At 40.1% G+C, this 17,569-nt stretch overlaps 4 protein-coding genes across 4 annotated transcripts; 3 read left to right on the top strand and 1 right to left on the bottom strand.

Annotated features, from left to right (window-relative positions):
* Positions 1-1,751: 1,751 nt before the first annotated feature.
* LOC105228629 (putative gustatory receptor 39b) lies at positions 1,752-3,333 on the bottom strand. Its single transcript, XM_049454858.1, has 3 exons — positions 2,356-3,333; positions 2,126-2,293; positions 1,752-1,832 (listed from the first exon to the last, which is right to left on the bottom strand). Exons 1-3 carry the CDS (start codon positions 3,331-3,333, stop codon positions 1,752-1,754), a joined length of 1,227 nt encoding a protein of 408 aa, XP_049310815.1.
* Positions 3,334-5,434: 2,101 nt separating this feature from the next.
* Positions 5,435-6,739, top strand: LOC105228628 (gustatory and pheromone receptor 39a-like). The gene is made up of 3 exons (XM_011208517.2): positions 5,435-6,400; positions 6,454-6,621; positions 6,683-6,739. Exons 1-3 carry the CDS (start codon positions 5,435-5,437, stop codon positions 6,737-6,739), a joined length of 1,191 nt encoding a protein of 396 aa, XP_011206819.2.
* A 2,632-nt stretch (positions 6,740-9,371) lies between these two features.
* LOC105228627 (putative gustatory receptor 2a) lies at positions 9,372-12,429 on the top strand. Its single transcript, XM_049454857.1, has 6 exons — positions 9,372-9,745; positions 10,660-10,927; positions 10,994-11,302; positions 11,366-11,434; positions 12,207-12,296; positions 12,364-12,429. The coding sequence occupies exons 1-6, from the start codon at positions 9,372-9,374 to the stop codon at positions 12,427-12,429; spliced, it is 1,176 nt and encodes a 391-aa protein (XP_049310814.1).
* A 1,408-nt stretch (positions 12,430-13,837) lies between these two features.
* On the top strand, positions 13,838-16,165 carry LOC105228625 (gustatory receptor 23a-like). Its single transcript, XM_049454856.1, has 3 exons — positions 13,838-14,737; positions 14,788-14,946; positions 16,097-16,165. The coding sequence occupies exons 1-3, from the start codon at positions 13,838-13,840 to the stop codon at positions 16,163-16,165; spliced, it is 1,128 nt and encodes a 375-aa protein (XP_049310813.1).
* Positions 16,166-17,569: the final 1,404 nt, after the last annotated feature.

The raw sequence follows: 17,569 nt of genomic DNA, 5'->3' as shown, positions 1-17,569 counted from the left end.
GGTTTTTCCAACGGAGTGGACAGTACCGACGTGTACTGTGTCGCATATTTTCAGTGCTGGTTCATTTGCCTCCATTCGGACGACGTGACCTGGCCAGCGTAGCCGCTGTCTCTTAATTCACTGAACTATGTCAATGCCGTCGTGTAACTCGTACAGCTCATCGTTTCATCGACTGCGATATTCGCCGTTATCGGAAAAGACCATAAATCTTCCGCAGAACATTTCTCTCGAAAACTCCTAACGTCGACTCATCAGATTTTGTCTCTGCCTCTGCTCCATATAGCATGACGGGAATAATGAGTGACTTATCGAGTTTGGTCTTTGTTCGTCGAGAAAGTACTTTACTTCTCAATTACCTACTCAGTCCGAAGTAGCACCTGCGGCCAAGAGTTAATCTGCTTTGGATTTCGAGGCTGACATGGAACCATGTGTAAAAGTTCACGCATGTGAGGAAAGTTCTGTGAGCACCATTCACTTGGGAGTGGCCAGAAACGAATCTTTTACATATGGCTCAAGCTGCTCATGACTTCCGGCCTGAGACCAAGTTTCCTCTTGGTAGTCAAAAAGCATCAATTTGAAGGGAAGCTAAAAAGAGAAGGCGAACCATTCCTCCCCAGTGTTGTGAGGTGCGTTTGAGACCCCACACGCAGAAAACCATCCCAATGAAAGAAGTCACCTGCTAGACATAAATATCAAGGCATTTCACTACGGTATTGCTAAAATCCATGTACACCATCCGGAACCTCGCATATTTGGTTGCTAATATAATCTATTTCATTGTATCCGTGTTTGATTGATACTTCAGCATGTACCGAAGAGTCGATTTTTGAAGTGAGCTGAAAATATAACTGTACCAGCTATGCTACCAGTACTTGTATTGTATTTTCTATTGATCTCGAATCGGTTACTGTTTTGTGCAGCTTCATAGATGTCCGAAACTCCGCCTAACCGTATTTGGTCCCATAAGTATTCAGTCTCATTCTCCCGTATCATCACTAACGCAAGATTAAACTTCCTTTACTATGTTCTAGTACATTCTGGTAGACGCCTGTTGTCAAATCACCACGTTTGGAAGCTAGAGTGTTGGAAAAATTAAATCGCAATGAAATTCAAAAACCCTTAGAACAAGTGTACTGTGACATTTCTGCGTCGAAGCCTACCTGCCTAAGCATTTTTCTTCAACTTCGGACTTTCATCCCACTGAATGCTGAAAGCTTTTATATTTAAGCCTTCAAACCAATAGTGAGACGATTATTGGTACAGCTCTACTTGCATTGTGGCATAAAAAACTCGACTGTTTACTAGCCTAGAGTGGAAGGCCTAGTCTGAATTTTATGGCGTATTTTTGTTGAAACTTTTTCAAATACTCATGAGTTTTTTGGATGAAGTTTGGAGTTTATGTATATTCGATATCAAAAAAAACGCGACGAATATGAATACAAACCTTAGACCAAAGAACTTGCAAGATCGTAAGAATGCTGGGATTGCTGACTTTGCCTCTAAAAGAATCTTGAATGCTCATCGCAAATTCATTGCCATAAACATATTCGAGAGAGTGTCGAAATAAAACGCTCTTCGGACGCATCCCTATGAAGTCGTGAACAGAAATCATTCCCAGTGTTAATCTTTCTAGTACTCGCTGCATAATTTTATTTCAGAGTCGCTCTCAGATAAATATTTATAGCCTCATTGTCAATTCATTGTATTTTTATTTACTTAAACGCTCTTTTTCTCTACATTGCTTAACAGTTTCAAGATAAGCTCAACAACTCCAGCTCCAAGCAGAGAAATTGCACCAGTATTACCAAATTTGTTGAAGCCACAGAGAAGATCTACAAAGAGAATTGTAAAAATTTCAGTATGATATTTAATTAAGTTTGGTTTTAATTTTAGTTGAGGGGAAGAGATACTACTATGACCAGAAAGAACAACAGCGAAATTCGTCTGGAAACCAACCAACTCATGGCTAAAAAACTTGGAGGTCCTTAGAACACAACTTAGGAATCAAAATGTGAGATTTGATTTGTCAAAAACTGTTATTTAAGACACACCAAGCACTCTCCTTCAAAACATCACAAATCGCATTAGCTGTTTCACCTTATGACCACAGATTTATGTCACTTACGGTCATCAATAGACGCAGTTCCAAGACGAAGAAGTGTTGTGCCGTTACTTCGATTTGTTGTAGTTGTATTTGTGCGGAAAGTTGCTGCAAGACCAGCCGATATGGCGTCAACGGCTGCTTGGTACGCAATATTTTCAATTTGTTTAGTAGGAAAGCGATGCGACGCGCCTAAAAGTACACAATAGTTTTCGTTTACATTTTAATAAGCACCCGCTGTTACGCATTATTACCAAATCCTGGCATCTTTCACATAAAAAACACAAATAGCAAACAATTGCGACCAACGGCAACAACGCCACCGGTCCCGCCACGTAATAGTAGCGCCTATTCTGATAACCATCCAAACTTAGCAGCGTCCAATATACATTGCAGCTCACATCAAACATATAACAATTGACAATGCCAAAGAGTGACCAGCCGGCAAAGTAGTTAAGCATATGAAACGCGCCATAAATGAGCGTGTAAGTCTCCTTGACGGCCAACAGCGAATCCAACGATGCCAATCTAACGTGGTTGATATCGAGCAGCAACTCCTCTGGCGCCAAGTGGTAGGCCACAATTTCACGCAATTTCACGTATAGACACTCCAGATAGTGTTGCAAGATGCGCACATACAACAACAATTGTATAATACGTACACGCATTGTTAGTATGGACCAGAATCCATGCCAGAAGAAGCCAATGTAGTTCAACCAATGCGTGCTGATAATGAAGAGCAGCAGACCAACGAGTGAGCACAACGCAAAACAGCCGATCAGGCAGCGCAAGTCATGCAACAGCGCACGCTTTTGCACATTCACACGCAAACGCAGCTTGAGCGCGTCTTCAATGGCCGCGAGTGTCTGCAAAAAGGCGGCGTGTTGCGCACGTCGGCGTACGGTTTCCATAAGTATCAACAGATTGGTGAGCACTTGCAGGCTGAAGAGTATGACGCTGGCCACCCAAGTGAGCATCAACGTTGGCATACCGCCACAGCGGTGTAGGCCGTGCACGTAGATCACGCAAAGCATCAACGCTATGAGGCAGAGGTGACAATGCGATGGCGTCAGCAGGCGCCGCTTGTCGCTGTGGTCGCTGCGCCGACAGCCGTGAGATTCTGTTGGCAGAGTTAGTGTGCCTCTCGCCACAGCAAACGCTGGTTTAGGTTGTCGCTGGTAAATACCGAAGAACATGCACACGCGAAGCCAGTGCCGCAGTTCGTGTTCCATTTTACGCTCGAGTTTTGCAAATGTTTTGCGGATTTGCTCTACAATCGAAGGCAAGTCGAGTATGAAATTCCGCGTGTGCGCAAATATTTGTTAATAGATGGTATCTGTTTGCATAAAAAATTAATTGTATGTATTAGAAATTGGGGAGGGTATGGCTTTATTAGGGTGGTCCTTAAATATATAGGATTATTTTGTATACCCTGTACCGGATTTGTCACGAAGTTTGTAAGACTTAAGGAGAAGCTATGAAATGTATATAGTATGCTTATAAATGATTCGCATGAGCCGGGTCTTTTGAGATTTCTGTCTGAAATTTGGCGCACGACTTTTTTTCTTCACGAAGCTGCTCATTTATAGAGTACGTCGATATCGGGTCACTCTAGCATATAGCTGTCACACAAACTGAACGATCGGGACTAAGTGCTTGCATGGAAAGCTTTTTCATTTGACGAGATTTTTTTCGGGTGAGGGAGTGGAAAATGCCTTCCGCATCATCGGTGCTATGGTCACAGCAGCGGTACGTGCCACTTGCAGATCACTAAAAACCCACCTCTAAGGAACCGTCGCCCACCCTGGAAGCGCATTTGCATTACTTCAGTGTGGCGTTCCATTTTTCTCATTGAGAGATTTACATCTGGGCAAGATTGCTCCGAATTTCTGGATAATACCCCAGTTTGCTTCAGTCTACAGCATGACACTGATTAAATTGTTCGCTTTTATTGGGTCGGCCGCGTCTTCTACGGCGGTGCGTTCTCGTTGCCAGCGCATACATTCAAAGAATATGTGTTCAGCGTCGTCTTCTATCGCGTCGTTGTATAGACATAGCGGCTTTTCGACTTTTCCCATTCCGTGGACGTACTTTTTGAAGTATGCGTGACCGGATAACTGCTGGGTTGTGTAAAAATATACTTCTCAGAATTTACGACATGTCCATGACTCTAGATCTTTTATATGCCTGGCCGTCCATTTGCCGCGACTTTCAGTCTCCCATCTTTGTAGCCATGTCGTTATTGTTTCTTTCTTTATTTTTTCAATTGCGCTCTTGTTATTATCGGATGTCTTCTTTTGCTTCCACAGTTTTTTCCTTTCGTATGCTAAAAGGTCGATTGGGACGTTTCCGCTTATAACTAGTATTGCATAGCTGTACACCGTTCGGTAGACTGATGCAACTCTGAGGGCTGCGGTCCGGTGCACTCTGGCCACTACCTTACGCCGTTTTTTCTTTTTAAAAACGTCTGCACATATCTCCGCTCCGTATAATAAGGCGCTGATTGTTGTCGACATTAGGAGCTTTCTCTTTTCTTGGCTGAAACCTCCTATATTGGCCATTAGTCGGCTCAGTTGAGAGGTGATCTTCGCTGCCTTTCTTGCGGTGTGCTGGATTTATACCCAGAAGGTTAGCCTCGGGTCCAGTCGTACGCCTAGGTAGTTTACTGCTTTTTATGTCCTAAGAATATCCGTAGTTGTGTGCATGCTTATCCCGAGGGGCCTGGAATGAATCCCTGTGCTGCTCCTGATGTGACCGCTATCTGACGTGGTCCCTCTTTCGTACAGCAATTTCTTGTTGCTAAAGTAGCTCCGCACCACAGCCCTGAGAGTCGAGAATCGTAAGCATTTGACGAGATATATTCAAGCAATTTGACACGGATTATAATCTTGGAAGGAACGGTTCAGATCAGATCACTAAAGCATATAGCTGGCATACAAACTGAATGATAAAATTGAACGATTTGTAAACATTGTTTATCGATATTGACACTCTCAAAAAATGGAAAACTAACTCGGACAAGGATATATTAAAATTGTAGTAAATGTAAAGAAGGTGTGGTTATAAGACTTCTAGATTTTTTAGATTTAGCAAGGGATTTCAAAATAATAAGGTTGAAATAGTTGCTGGGATATGAAATTTTACCTAAAAGTGGGCGGTGCTCCTTGCGCAATTTTTACATCTACACTGTTATATAATTAATACTATGAAAATGCAATTTTTCATTATCGCATAAATCTATTTATATGTCAATCAAATAACACGCTAGAGGAATATTAGTCTCCAAATTAGCTCGAAAAGTTCAGTTAGTACAGCAAGGAAAGTCTACGCGAAATGGAGCAACAATTGCGCGCTTGGTTACGTTATTCGCTCGTCTTCGGACTCTACATAAGTCCAACACCGGGTAGGCAATACACAAACGACAGATCAACCGCGCGCAGCAAGCGTCTGGCTTGGCTTGAGCGCAAGCAAATCTTAACAAAACAACGTTTGAAAGAGATTTACCTACACCTGCTATTAGTTGGACTTTGCGTAGCTTATGTGAGAGCACTAGCTGCGCGTAAGCCCATACCAGGCTTGGCCAGCGAGGCAGCGTGCACTCTTATCTACAGCATACAAGCGTTATCTAGTATAGTCATTGTAGGCGAAGGACTATGGCGTCAACGGCAGCAGGAAGCATTCTTGCGACTGCTACACGAAATTGAATTTTCACTGAAGCTGCGGCTGCGAGAGGATATTAAATTGGCTTGTTGGCCGTCGCGTGCACGTTGGCACCTGAAATATTTGCTTTGGCTATCGCTCATCTGCTTCGGCCTTGCGTTGTATAATTTTATGGATTTACAACATTTGGGTTTTTTTTGGCACTCCATTTGGTATAACATTATCATACGTCTACGTATCATACAGTTATGTATTTACGTATTTGCGTTGCGAAATTATATGGAGTGTCTTTGCATGAAATTGCAACAGCTTGTTGCCTACCGTACGGCGCCAAGCCAACAGCTGTTGGATATTAACTATGAAAAACTGCAAACTTTGGCATATCTCTTGGCCATTAAGGATATATACGATTTACTCTATAAGGCATTTGAACTGCTCAATGAATTCGCTGGCTGGTCACTTTTCATCATAATTACCTGTTATATCATGGACTATGGTTGTGCGCTATATTTTGCGCTGCTAGGCTTTGAGGGCTTTCTGGACAGTTCCGACTATTATGTGCCAGCTTTTTGGTGGTTGGTACCTATGACCGGAACCATTTGGCATATTTGTTATCTGTGCTATAATTGCACGCAACTGGTAAGCACAAAGCAATTGTTATAATCTGAACTCATTTCTAAGCATACTTTTAGGATCGGTTGTTAGCCGCTAGATTGCGTCGGCTAATAATTATGAATTCTTCGCAGTCCATGCGGTCTTATCGCACTTTATTGCAGCGATTCTCCACACAGTTAGAGCTGCAGTGCATTATTGTGACCGGCAGGAATTTCTTTATATTAGACTTGCGTTTGGTAACAGCGGTGAGCCCTAATGTATGCTTTTGAAAAATATTGCTGTAACAATTATTGTTCTTTTCTACAGATTTTAGCAACTGTGACCTCATATCTGGTGGTGTTAATACAATTTCTGTATATTTAAAGAAAATCTATACATTTATAAAGCTAAGAAAACCCAGCGGTAAAGAAAGCTTTTCGAATTATTTTAAGTATTTTAGTCATTTGGATTGATAAAAAAAATTATGATGATTACATTTAAAACAAAATAGATTGTAGAACATATAGTCGTCATTCTATTTCTCATCCTCAAAACACATATTTACCTTTTTTTTATGTAGCGAGAAGCTCTCTAAATTTAGGGATTCAATAAAGATGGAGTTAGGTCTCAACACCGTAAGCTTTACAAAAAGTAAACCTCTCACAAACGTTCTTCTAGATAAAAAAAAAACTTGCAGGGCTTCAAGCCAGTCGAAAAAAGCTGAAAACATCAATAATCTTTTCTGAAAGGAACTGTTTCAAGGTTTGGTGCCTGATGACTCCAAGTATTTTGTGTCGAGTTTGAGATAGTTTCCATATTCCCAGCGGTATTAACTCCGTTTCGAATTGATCTAAGGAGACTCTTAGCTTCGTCAATTATTTTATTTTTCCTGTTCCTACAACCAAATTATGGACAATGGTGTTGAGCTGCCAGTGAGCTCAAACCCCCCAACAATTATTTACTACGCTGGCATGTATCTGTGTCGTTGACATTGGCAGCAATGCTATGGTTGCTTTTTGCCTCCTGCTGTAGTTATTAAAACTCCACAGGCCTTCTCTATACCTAGTTCTTCCACTTGCAAGATGCTAGCTGAGTTTCGTAGACGGGTTAGAAAGAGAGATGTCAAGAATACAGAAGTGTACGCCATTCAACCCACTACTCCGCAGGGAACCGTAGGTATCGATTGAGCTAGTATCCTCCTCCTCTACTAAACCTCTGCTCCAGGTTTATGAGAGAGAGAGGTTTATGAGAGTAACCTCATACGAAAGTTGCTATTGAAAGCTAACCTTGAGAGAATTTAGTCTAATTTATAGTACTTAAATTTTGCTGATCATGCGGTTTGTTTATGCGTTTTTCAAAGTTAATTTTTTCAATTCAGTTTGGTACCGATTTCAACCCCTAAGTATTTTGGCGTGGTGGACAGAGAAATTGTTGTACCAATGAATGAGAGAAGATTCAAGTGGGAAATTTTTGTTTTATTCAGAAAAAACAGTTCTCATCTACTACGGTAGGACTCCCAACATAGACTCACTGTTTGTGGAAGAAAGCATGCTGATACCATCAACTATAAGAGCGGGGTAAAACCGTTTGCACAGTTCTCTATTTTCAATTGCTTGCGAAGAGCCCTGTCCACACCAGTAGTTCATCCACTCTTTGAACTACCTCGATTACTTACTGGGTATACACAATTACTGCAACTTTATAGCAATAACTTGCCAAATATTAAACGATTTGAATTCATATTAACTAAAAGTGAAAGTCCATTAATCAAAATACCGCCTCATCCGAGGTTGTTGTTTCCATTTCATTGGGGGCGTTTTTACGTGGCGGTTCCCAAACCCAGCGCACAGCCCTGAGGAGGGGTGGTACGCCTTCTCCCTTTAGTACGCCTTCAAACGGATGTTTTTTGGTTACCCAAAGGATGTTTGGTCTAAGACCGAAAGTTGTGAGCTGATTGAGCTATATGTAAAATAATGGTTTCTGGCCACTCCCAAGTGAATGGCGCTCAGAGAACATTCCGCACTTGTCTGAACTTCTAAACATGACTCCCCTAACAAGAAAAACTCTATAATTTTAAACCGAACCTTTAGTTTTCCGGGTATTGATGAGTTCATTTCGTCAGGAAACTCTCTGAAATTCGCATTTATCTTCAGTTTACATCCGCAGTGTTAAGATTTAAAAACACTTTAGTCTTTTAAAAGCTTTCTGTTTTCCACCAGCCACATTTTTCATTTTGATAACACCAGAATCACTTTCTTCCGATTTCTAAGTAATAGTTGCGTTTAATAGAGTTGATGCTTGCGTGAGCTCAAAATGTTTTATTCAACGAAAAATATCTTCCAAAGGATTCCCTAAGTCACTTTTTGGAGTCGACTCGATATTCAAAACACTGTCGGAATCAATCTCTTTACTTCTTAAGACTCTCAGCTCTCTTGTCCTAATAAAGGTCCGTTGCGAGACGACGGGTTTCTGATTTGCTTACGCCGTTCTTGGTTTTGATAGTTCAGCTGTTGGGCTTGATAGTTGAGGACTCCAGCTCCCAAGAATATTGATCAAACTTGCCCGTTCCTAAAAACTTTTTTAACTAGGTCGCTTCTGGTTCCCAGTTCTGTAGAAGCTCTGGATCATTGCAAATATCACCCAATCTACAACCGATAGTTCTATGGATATAACAGGTGCCAGAATGTGAGCGACCACTTAGTCATCAAAGATTCTAATAGTGCGCCTTTTAGTCTGATTGTGTCGGCGACAGGAAAGCGGAGTGCTACTTTCATGATTTAATTTGTTCTTGCTTTTCTAGTAATACGGTAAAACCTATTAGCACAATCTAAGCATTTTATCACAATTTCGGCAGAGTAATTATGTTAGGCAGTCACTAAAAATGATAAAAATATATATATATTTGTACACACATTTCCTTCCAATCTAACCACGAATGGCAGTTTATCGTCAGCTCCAGAAGTGAAAGTTGCTGTTAAGGCTATTAAGTAAACAATATTCTAAGAAAGCACACACAATGGACATCTTGAAGTCACTGGGTACTCTGCATAGGTGCCTGCAACTCAGCGCACTCTCACAATGGATGGTGGAACGTAAAACTGGCAAAGTGTATCTCTCGCGACTGCTCGAATGTTATGCCATTTGTACGCTCCTCATTGCGTTCGCCATTCTAATTTTGGACATTTTTAGTGACGGTGATTACTTTCGCATGTCGGAAAATGATGTCGGCCATAGATTAGACTATATACAATTGCTGGGCATACGTGTGGCGCATTTTGTTTCAGTTTTGGAAGCATATCTGCGGCGGCACGGTCAAAACACTTTCGTAAAGCAAGTACGCGAAATGGATCGTATATTCGAATGTTCATTAAATGTGGACGTGAATAATGGGTGAGTGAAACATATGTGGATACAAAAGAGGTTTCTTTTTTCGTTTCCTCTTGTTTTTGAGTAATGGTGACTTGACGACCCGGAACAGGCAAAAGAGATTTAGCGCGCTCTCTGTATAGGATAGGGTCAGCCGTACTTTTTTAGCTGTGGTTTCGACGATAACCAGACTTTACATTATACTTACATAAAATAAACTCAGGGTTAAGGCATTTCACCCCTCGGGGCATTTTGGATCGAAGAGCTTTCACACACTAATGCCAGTTTTCATCTCTTTATCTACCTCCTTTCTCCTTCTGTTATTTCTTCTTGTTATCGCTTAAATTAAATATTCTTAGGAAATTAGAAGATTATAATAGGCTAGTAATATTTCCGAAACATAATATTGCCTCAAAACGCTTTCGAAATCTCCTTTGAATCGTGGGAAATTTTGACATAATACCAATTTTCTATCAAAGGATTCCGCGCGAACGCAGTCGGTTTTCGTCCAGCGAAATCACCTTCATTATATTTGTTTTTCCTTGGGAGTCACTTTTGTGTCACAGAGGTCATAACTAGCTCGCCCATCTCTCGTACATTGGCATATTCTATATGTGTAGTCTCCATTTATTAATAATGTAATGTAGTCTTTCTTTCTTTCACATATCTTTATCAATATTTCTATCCCACTCCTCCTTCTTCGCGGTTATAACCGACTTTACAACAGCGCACCAATCGTTCGTCTTATTCGCGGTTTGACGCCAATTGAAGATTCCAAGTGTAGCTAGGTCCTTCTTCTGCTCTTTCCGACGGAGTGGACCTTCTCTTCCTATACTACTCCCGGCGGGTACTGCGTCGCCTATTTTCATGCATTTGGACGACATGACTATCCCACTTCTGCACTATTTAAGTCCTCACTTTCACTTTCTTTCTTTCAGTCCTCTTCGCCAGAAAATTTTGCGTCGCGGTGTCGTTATGATCCTTATATTTGTCAGCGTCGAAGCTTTGAAATTGTTGGTATATTTTCTCGCCTCTGGTCGGAACTTCTCTATATATTGGTTATTCTATATGCTGCCATTTTTAATTTGCGGAGTGCGTTATTTTCAAATATTTACCTCTATTATGATTGTGCGTCATCGCTTAGATAAACTAGTAACGGCCATTAAAGAACTAAATCTGTTGAATAGCAAGCCGAAGCAGTATACGGCTGACAGTTCAAATACAAATATAAAATACATATCACAAGCATCGACAGTCTACGAAATAACCGAGTATCTGAAACATCAGTACGATATGGAGAATACAGATATGAAGCGTTTGCTCATCATACGTGATCTCTACAATCGTTTGTGGGAGCTGACGGCCACACTCAACAAAGACTTTGGCATTTCAATATTGACCAATGTGGGCAATGACTTTATATCCATCACCACGAATTGTTATTGGATGTTTCTGCAGTTCAATACGTTCTCAGCATCACTAGAAAAATTCATGCAAATCTCTAGCAACCTCATCTGGTCCATAACGCATCTCTTCAACGTACTAATGTTAGCAATGCTCTGTGAGCGTACGGTTCAGCGCGTGAGTACAGTGCAAAAGTGGTTTAATATATCTCATTTAGACATATTAGTATCGAAATTTCAGACTACGGCAATTGCTATGGGCCTGCATCGCATTGAAACCAATATTTGGAACGACAACCATAACACCGTGGTGAGTAAAAAATTTTAGAATAACCTTTTTGGATATAACTTTTTCGAAAAGTGAGACTAGTCCATAAAAAACAATGTTATAGATATAACTTATACTGTCTCTCCTAATAATAGATTCAATAGCAGAATACACTCTAGAAGCGCTAAGTATTTAAATTAAATCTGGAAATTTAACTTAGGTAAAAGTTATCTTACTCGTCATGTGTCATAGACCGAAAAGTCGTCTACATTTGATAATCATAATCCCTAGTTATCTCCTTCTTTCCCTGTCCTTTCTCTCCCAATCCATTTTTTTTCCTTTCCCTCTCTTTTATACAAGTATAGCAAGATCAGATGAAAGTTTCATTATTTGGTCAAAAATAGTCACCTGTCCGACTTCACCGACTTCTTGACAATACTGCTAATATTCTGAAGTAGTTATTCTTATTTTCTTTCCAATTTTATATTCCCATAAGTCCCTTCACTCCTCCTTTAGAATCAGCTGAGTATTCCACCCTCGAAAGCTTTAAGGACTGGCATTTGAGAACACTGTAGGATGCTATGAGACAGCCATTGATCAGCATCAACGATTAACTAAGTTAATGCTCTCCTAAAGCTCGCATATTTACGATATTTATATCTGTCTGAAATCTATCGCAAAATCTCTCTCTTTATCGGAACTGTAATCATGGGAGTGGAAAGATATTTACTAGAGATCACACTTTATAGTTTCTATTGAGCACTTAGTTTTTACACTTTATGCGATAAATTAATAGTTTCTGTTTGTCTTGCAGATCGAGCAATTCTCTTTACAACTCTTACATCAAAAGTTGGCCTTCTCAGCCGCTGGATTCTTTGATATCAATTGTTCATTACTATATACAGTGAGAACACACACATGTAATTATGTAATGGACAACTTGAATATTGCTGTTTAATTTTTTTTTACAGATCGCTGGCGCTACAACAACATATCTGATAATACTAATACAGTTTCACATGAGCGATGATAAGTAACAACAAACTGTAACGGGTGGCTAAAACATGCTCTCATTTAGAAGCACTAATCAAACGCACTTTGAGTGTGAAAACAGAAATAAAAGATATTTCAATAAAATATTACTTCTTTTTAATATTTATTTTAGATTAGGATAGGTTAGATTCTAACAGAGACCTCACCTTATACGCCGATTGGTTATGATTCCAAAAACTTATACAAAATTGTTAATAGAAACCCCCATAAAACAACAAAGTGTCATGAACCTGTCAAAAATTTGTTGAGACGGCTAATGTTAGTTTCGAAAATGTCTCCTGTTTCACCGATGGTATGACTGCTGACATGTTTCAACCCCAGTCTTACAAAAGGTTGACAAAGATGAAGAAAGTGTATGGATATTTCGACCACACCTTCTTCCAAACAACTTTGACAATTTTACGTTCGATAAGAAGTTGGCCACATGTGAGTCCAAAGCTAGAACGCAGAAATCCAACTAGCTTCCACTCTAATGTGAGCGGAGTAAGAGTGCCTCTCTTCCTATGTCATCAGCTTTGCAGTTTTCTTTACTAAAACCACGCTAACTTCAGAAAGAGAAGAAAGAGGAAGTAGCACACCATCCAACTTCGCACATACACCTCGCCTATTCTTACCAATTTGTAATAAACACCGTATTTTGATTCTCTTTATGCACATATTTAGGATAATTTCATGTATAACCCGATGGTTTTTATTATCTTTTCTAGCCTCTTTCTCAATACGCAGTTTCTGGTGTCATGTAAGTCTGCCTGAGCTAAGCCACATTCAAGATAGGTTTCTACTTTCCTTTTATCTAAGTAAATGATTCACAATCATATACCACAACCACGCAATTTCTTAACCACCGCATGCAATGGATCCAAATATTTGTTAGTCTCAAGCTTAACAGTAGTTAATGATATGGCAAATTCAGTCCTTCCAGTCCACAGGACTGAACGAGCTCATCATAGGAAGCACAACAGCTAACAAAACAGAAACTTCAAGGGTTGTCTCGGCCGTCATTTACCGCATTTAATGACATCTAGCTTCCCCTCTATTACTCTGCCGAATCCGAAAACGTCTGAGATCTAATCTCTGCGCAGCCATTGTGATAATTTATCACTTAAATAGGCTGACTTTTATATTAGGCAAAGTGTTTGATGGCTTTAAGGTGCGACCTTGTTAACCCAAAAAGAAAATTGCGTTGAAACTTTATTATTATTCCAATTATTTGACACTTAATATGGCGATAATGACCTTCAATGTACCAGACGATTAAAATAAAGATTTCATGACTTGTGTTCGCACTTCTTATTGTTTATACGAAGTCATAGCATAGTCAGAGCTTTCCAACTCAATCAACATAAGGAACCTGGCCGCAAGGGCTAGTTGTTGACACACGGTCTAAGCAGAATGTACTATCGTAATATTTTCGCAAGCTTTGCTCGTTACGTCTATTTGGTGATGATATATTTACAACTTTTAGAACCTGTGCCACGTCTCACATGGCTCACGTCCATTTGTCGGGTAGTTTGGATCGCTTGGCTAATAAAACCCGGCTACGATGTTATGTATGAACTGTTCACGGAAACCATTGAAAAACTCGGTTACATAGTCGGCAGTTTCTTGTTTGTCTTCAAAATGTTAACGAACATAGCGGCCTACGTCGAATCCATGTGTAAGACAAAACACTGCCAGCATCTGCAACGTCTGGAAATTGAGGTGGATGCATTACTACGAGACCATATCGACAATACGGAGACATTAGAGCGAAAAATCTGGCTCAAAGTATTTTATAGTATGCTTTTGCAATTCGTTTACGATATCCTGCAGATCGTGCTTGCCTACACATGCTACATGTCGCCGGTATTTTACTACGTAGTGCCAATGTTGGCAATCGAACGAGCGCGTTATGCACAAATCTCGCTTACGATTGAGCGTCAAAATGCACGCGCACGCAGTTTGATCGCTTTGATGCGTTTACTGGTTAAAGCTAATCGTCCGAAACATAAATACACTAGTGATGTGTGGCAACCCTATGCGGCGTGGGAATATGAAAGACTGAACTTTTTACGTCTGCTGCAAGGACGGCTCTGTGAGTTGTATCAATGTGTGGGCGATTGTTATGGTTGGTCCATCACTGTTTTGCTATTTACTACATTCTTCACTGTGGTAGCCAACATTTTTTGGTGCATTGAAATCTTAAGTCGTGGTTTTCGTTTCGGACAGTTCATGTATGATGCGCTAACCATGTTGAGGTTAAGTACTTTAGCCGTAACATTGTTGATCACTGCTGAGAAAACGAGGCAACACGTGAGTGCTTAAAACTTTAAGTATAACATAAACTAAACTCTCGCTTATAGAATAGGCAAATAAGCGGCCTCATCTTTAAGTTAGCGAAACCGCTCGGCAACAAAGCTTACAACGATCTCGTCTCCGATTTCTCACTACAATGTCTACATCAGCCATTTATGATAAATGTGAAGGGATTTTTCAGATTGAATTTACCGTTACTAGGTGATGTAAGTATTGACATTTTTAAATAACCCTAGAACCCATAATTTGAATGTAAGTACTGAAAAATGGAACGACAACTTATCAAAATTTTGAAAAAAAATTTACTATTTTTAGCCAACAGCAACTAGAAGAGAGCGCTGTGGTTCCAGGTGTCTAGAAAAACTGAAAATAAGTCAATTTTTAAGCTTTTCTCTTAACAAATCGTGGTCTTTTCGAAAAATTAACACATCCAGAGCGGAATAAATGACGACAGGAAGTAAATTATTTCTCACAAAGCGTTTCTTCTGAGGAGACAATGCTCCCGTATGCTTCCAGTTAAGGAACATAATGTACTCCTTTCCTAGCTGTTCCTGCTAGAGTGCTTTCGCAGAAATCATTCCTGAAGTCACCTGATTGGAGCGGAATCGACATAAAACAATACGCCGACCAGACTTCAGACGCAACTTATTTCCGACATGCACTGACCGCCATTCACAGTGAAGCCATTGACACTTTCACCGACTCCCTCTCAGTGAATGACGTACTTGGAGTCAACAGTTACTCATTACAGACTTAGAGCTCGATTTGGAGCGAGAAACGAATGTTAGTCTTACGCAGCTTTGTTCTGAAGACTCTGACATATCAAACTTATGTCCAGCATGCAATGAGTCCCCGCATGACACTAGCCAGCTCTTTGCATGCCCTGCTAACCCTACACATCTGACATCCTTCTCCCTTTAGTTCGACCCAGGGACAACAACAGGAGACAATCGTTACGATACATTTTTATATGACTCTCTGAGTATGTGTTGAAATCGTTTTTTAGTCCACCACTGATTGCTCGAACAGCTTTTACTCAATACTTTTCCTTATCAGAGTGAGATCTCGAACGTTTGCCACATAGCCTAGTCCACTTCTGATTGCACTTTTCGTTCTTTTATTAAGTACTTTCTCTCATCAAGGCATGCATCAAACATTTATAAGATTGTTTCTCTCCAAAACTACAGAATCAAGCAGAACCGTAAAATAAACAACCAGCGATACTGCAGTTATTCATCGCGTTTTGTGGGCTTGCCTACACAACTAAAGCTCTCAGACCATTTACAGGAACCCCACACTTCCTTTAAGCCTTCCTTTCAACTCAATGAATACTATAAGTACGAAATGGTACAACAGGTAAATTTAGAGATAATCGAAAAAGATATTGGAAGTACTGAGATCGAACCGGGAATCTTTCTCAGCTAACATTCGAACTCTAAGCGCTTTGACATCCTTCAGTTTTGGACATTTTTAGATATTTTAGCATTACTGCATTTGGGCAAATGCTTTCAGTTTTGATGCATTTGAGTCACAAATCTTCATCCTTAGCGGTAACTAACAAGCCCAAGGCAAGTAAAGAATAATATTTGGGATATCGAACTGTATTTCACAGATAGATAGATAGATAATAAAATTGAGGCTTTGCACTGCGACCTACGGTCTGTTGTGCCGTCCCCTATATCACATTTGTTCACAACGATCCGGCATCCTGAAAAATTCTAGGAGCCTGCTGGGCGCGACTGAGGTGATGTGATCCCTGTCCACGTAGATAGAGCACAGGGCCTTGAGCCTGCTTCTGCAAATTGCTGAGCAATCTAGAATCAGGTGTTCTTGAGTTTCCGACTCCATGTCGCAGAACCAGCAGTTTACTCAAGTGTTGGACAAGTGCTTCCGGAGCCTGCAGTATTCTGTATAGAGCGCGACAAGGAGGCGAAATTGGTCTTGAGGAAGGTTGATCATTTCCTTAAACCTTGCAAAGTTGTACCCTCCCAGAAATAGCTTGGCATGGAGCATTCCTCATTCTCTTCTCCATGCGATATGAGATGCAGCTTCTTTAAAATGTGGGACTCCACTGCAATGCTTGGTTCTGGCCCATCATACTGAGATACTTTCTTCTAACAATAAAAGCCACTTAGTACACTATAATGATCCAATACCTTCTTTTATTTTCAGCTTTTCGCTCTATCCATTACATATCTGATAATATTAATGCAGTTCTTGATGAATGAAAAAATAAATAACAAAATGACGTTCAAGTCTAAACTAATAATCAATGCAACAGAGATCAGGACAGCCTCTACAATAAGTCCAAATTTCTAACGTCTGGGCGAGGTATATGTAAATTGCAGCAAAAACACCAAATAATTGGCGAAGACATGGATAGTCTGCAAATGTAAGCAAATTAAATATTTAATTAGAAATAGATTATGTATAAACATATTTGTATCAATTACCGTTGCTAAATTTTTCAAATCAATTATATGAAACCCTTTCGTTGTCACCATAAACTTTTGATGCAGCGTTTGTATCAGGAATACGAGTAGGAGATCATTGTAGCGTTTATCGTCGCACGGTTTATAAAGTTGAGTGGTAATAGCAGCGATCTTTTCACCCTAGAAAAATTAGAAATTTTATTTGTTTATAAAAGCTGGAGCTAGGTACGATATCATAGACAGGCAATGGATATCAATGGGATCAAAGTATAGAGCCTTAAGATCTGAGATGATGCACGAGAGTTATTCAAAAACTTGGATTTTTAATCAAAATTTATGTCTGTATAAATCGGATTCAAGTCTCCAGAACTCATTACTACTTTTTTAGCTATTTCCT

Source organism: Bactrocera dorsalis, chromosome 4 (genome assembly GCF_023373825.1).
Source record: "Bactrocera dorsalis isolate Fly_Bdor chromosome 4, ASM2337382v1, whole genome shotgun sequence".
NCBI lineage: Eukaryota > Metazoa > Arthropoda > Insecta > Diptera > Tephritidae > Bactrocera > Bactrocera dorsalis.
Note: the sequence above shows the minus strand (reverse complement) of the source record. Positions and strands in the feature narration are given on the sequence as shown.

Excerpts from the sequence above, each read along its gene's own strand:
- LOC105228625 (XM_049454856.1), top strand. The coding sequence starts at position 13,838 with ATGTACTATCGTAATATTTTCGCAAGCTTTGCTCGTTACGTCTATTTG. Across the intron at positions 14,738-14,787 it reads CTGAGAAAACGAGGCAACAC|AATAGGCAAATAAGCGGCCT; the intron begins GTGAGTGCTTAA and ends TCTCGCTTATAG. Across the intron at positions 14,947-16,096 it reads ATTTACCGTTACTAGGTGAT|GTAAATTTAGAGATAATCGA; the intron begins GTAAGTATTGAC and ends ATGGTACAACAG.
- LOC105228627 (XM_049454857.1), top strand. The coding sequence starts at position 9,372 with ATGGACATCTTGAAGTCACTGGGTACTCTGCATAGGTGCCTGCAACTC. Across the intron at positions 11,303-11,365 it reads GTGAGCGTACGGTTCAGCGC|ACTACGGCAATTGCTATGGG; the intron begins GTGAGTACAGTG and ends TCGAAATTTCAG. Across the intron at positions 12,297-12,363 it reads ATTGTTCATTACTATATACA|ATCGCTGGCGCTACAACAAC; the intron begins GTGAGAACACAC and ends TTTTTTTTACAG.
- LOC105228628 (XM_011208517.2), top strand. The coding sequence starts at position 5,435 with ATGGAGCAACAATTGCGCGCTTGGTTACGTTATTCGCTCGTCTTCGGA. Across the intron at positions 6,401-6,453 it reads GCTATAATTGCACGCAACTG|GATCGGTTGTTAGCCGCTAG; the intron begins GTAAGCACAAAG and ends GCATACTTTTAG. Across the intron at positions 6,622-6,682 it reads ACTTGCGTTTGGTAACAGCG|ATTTTAGCAACTGTGACCTC; the intron begins GTGAGCCCTAAT and ends TCTTTTCTACAG.
- LOC105228629 (XM_049454858.1), bottom strand. The coding sequence starts at position 3,333 with ATGGAACACGAACTGCGGCACTGGCTTCGCGTGTGCATGTTCTTCGGT. Across the intron at positions 2,294-2,355 it reads GTGAAAGATGCCAGGATTTG|GCGCGTCGCATCGCTTTCCT; the intron begins GTAATAATGCGT and ends GTGTACTTTTAG. Across the intron at positions 1,833-2,125 it reads AACTGCGTCTATTGATGACC|ATCTTCTCTGTGGCTTCAAC; the intron begins GTAAGTGACATA and ends TTCTCTTTGTAG.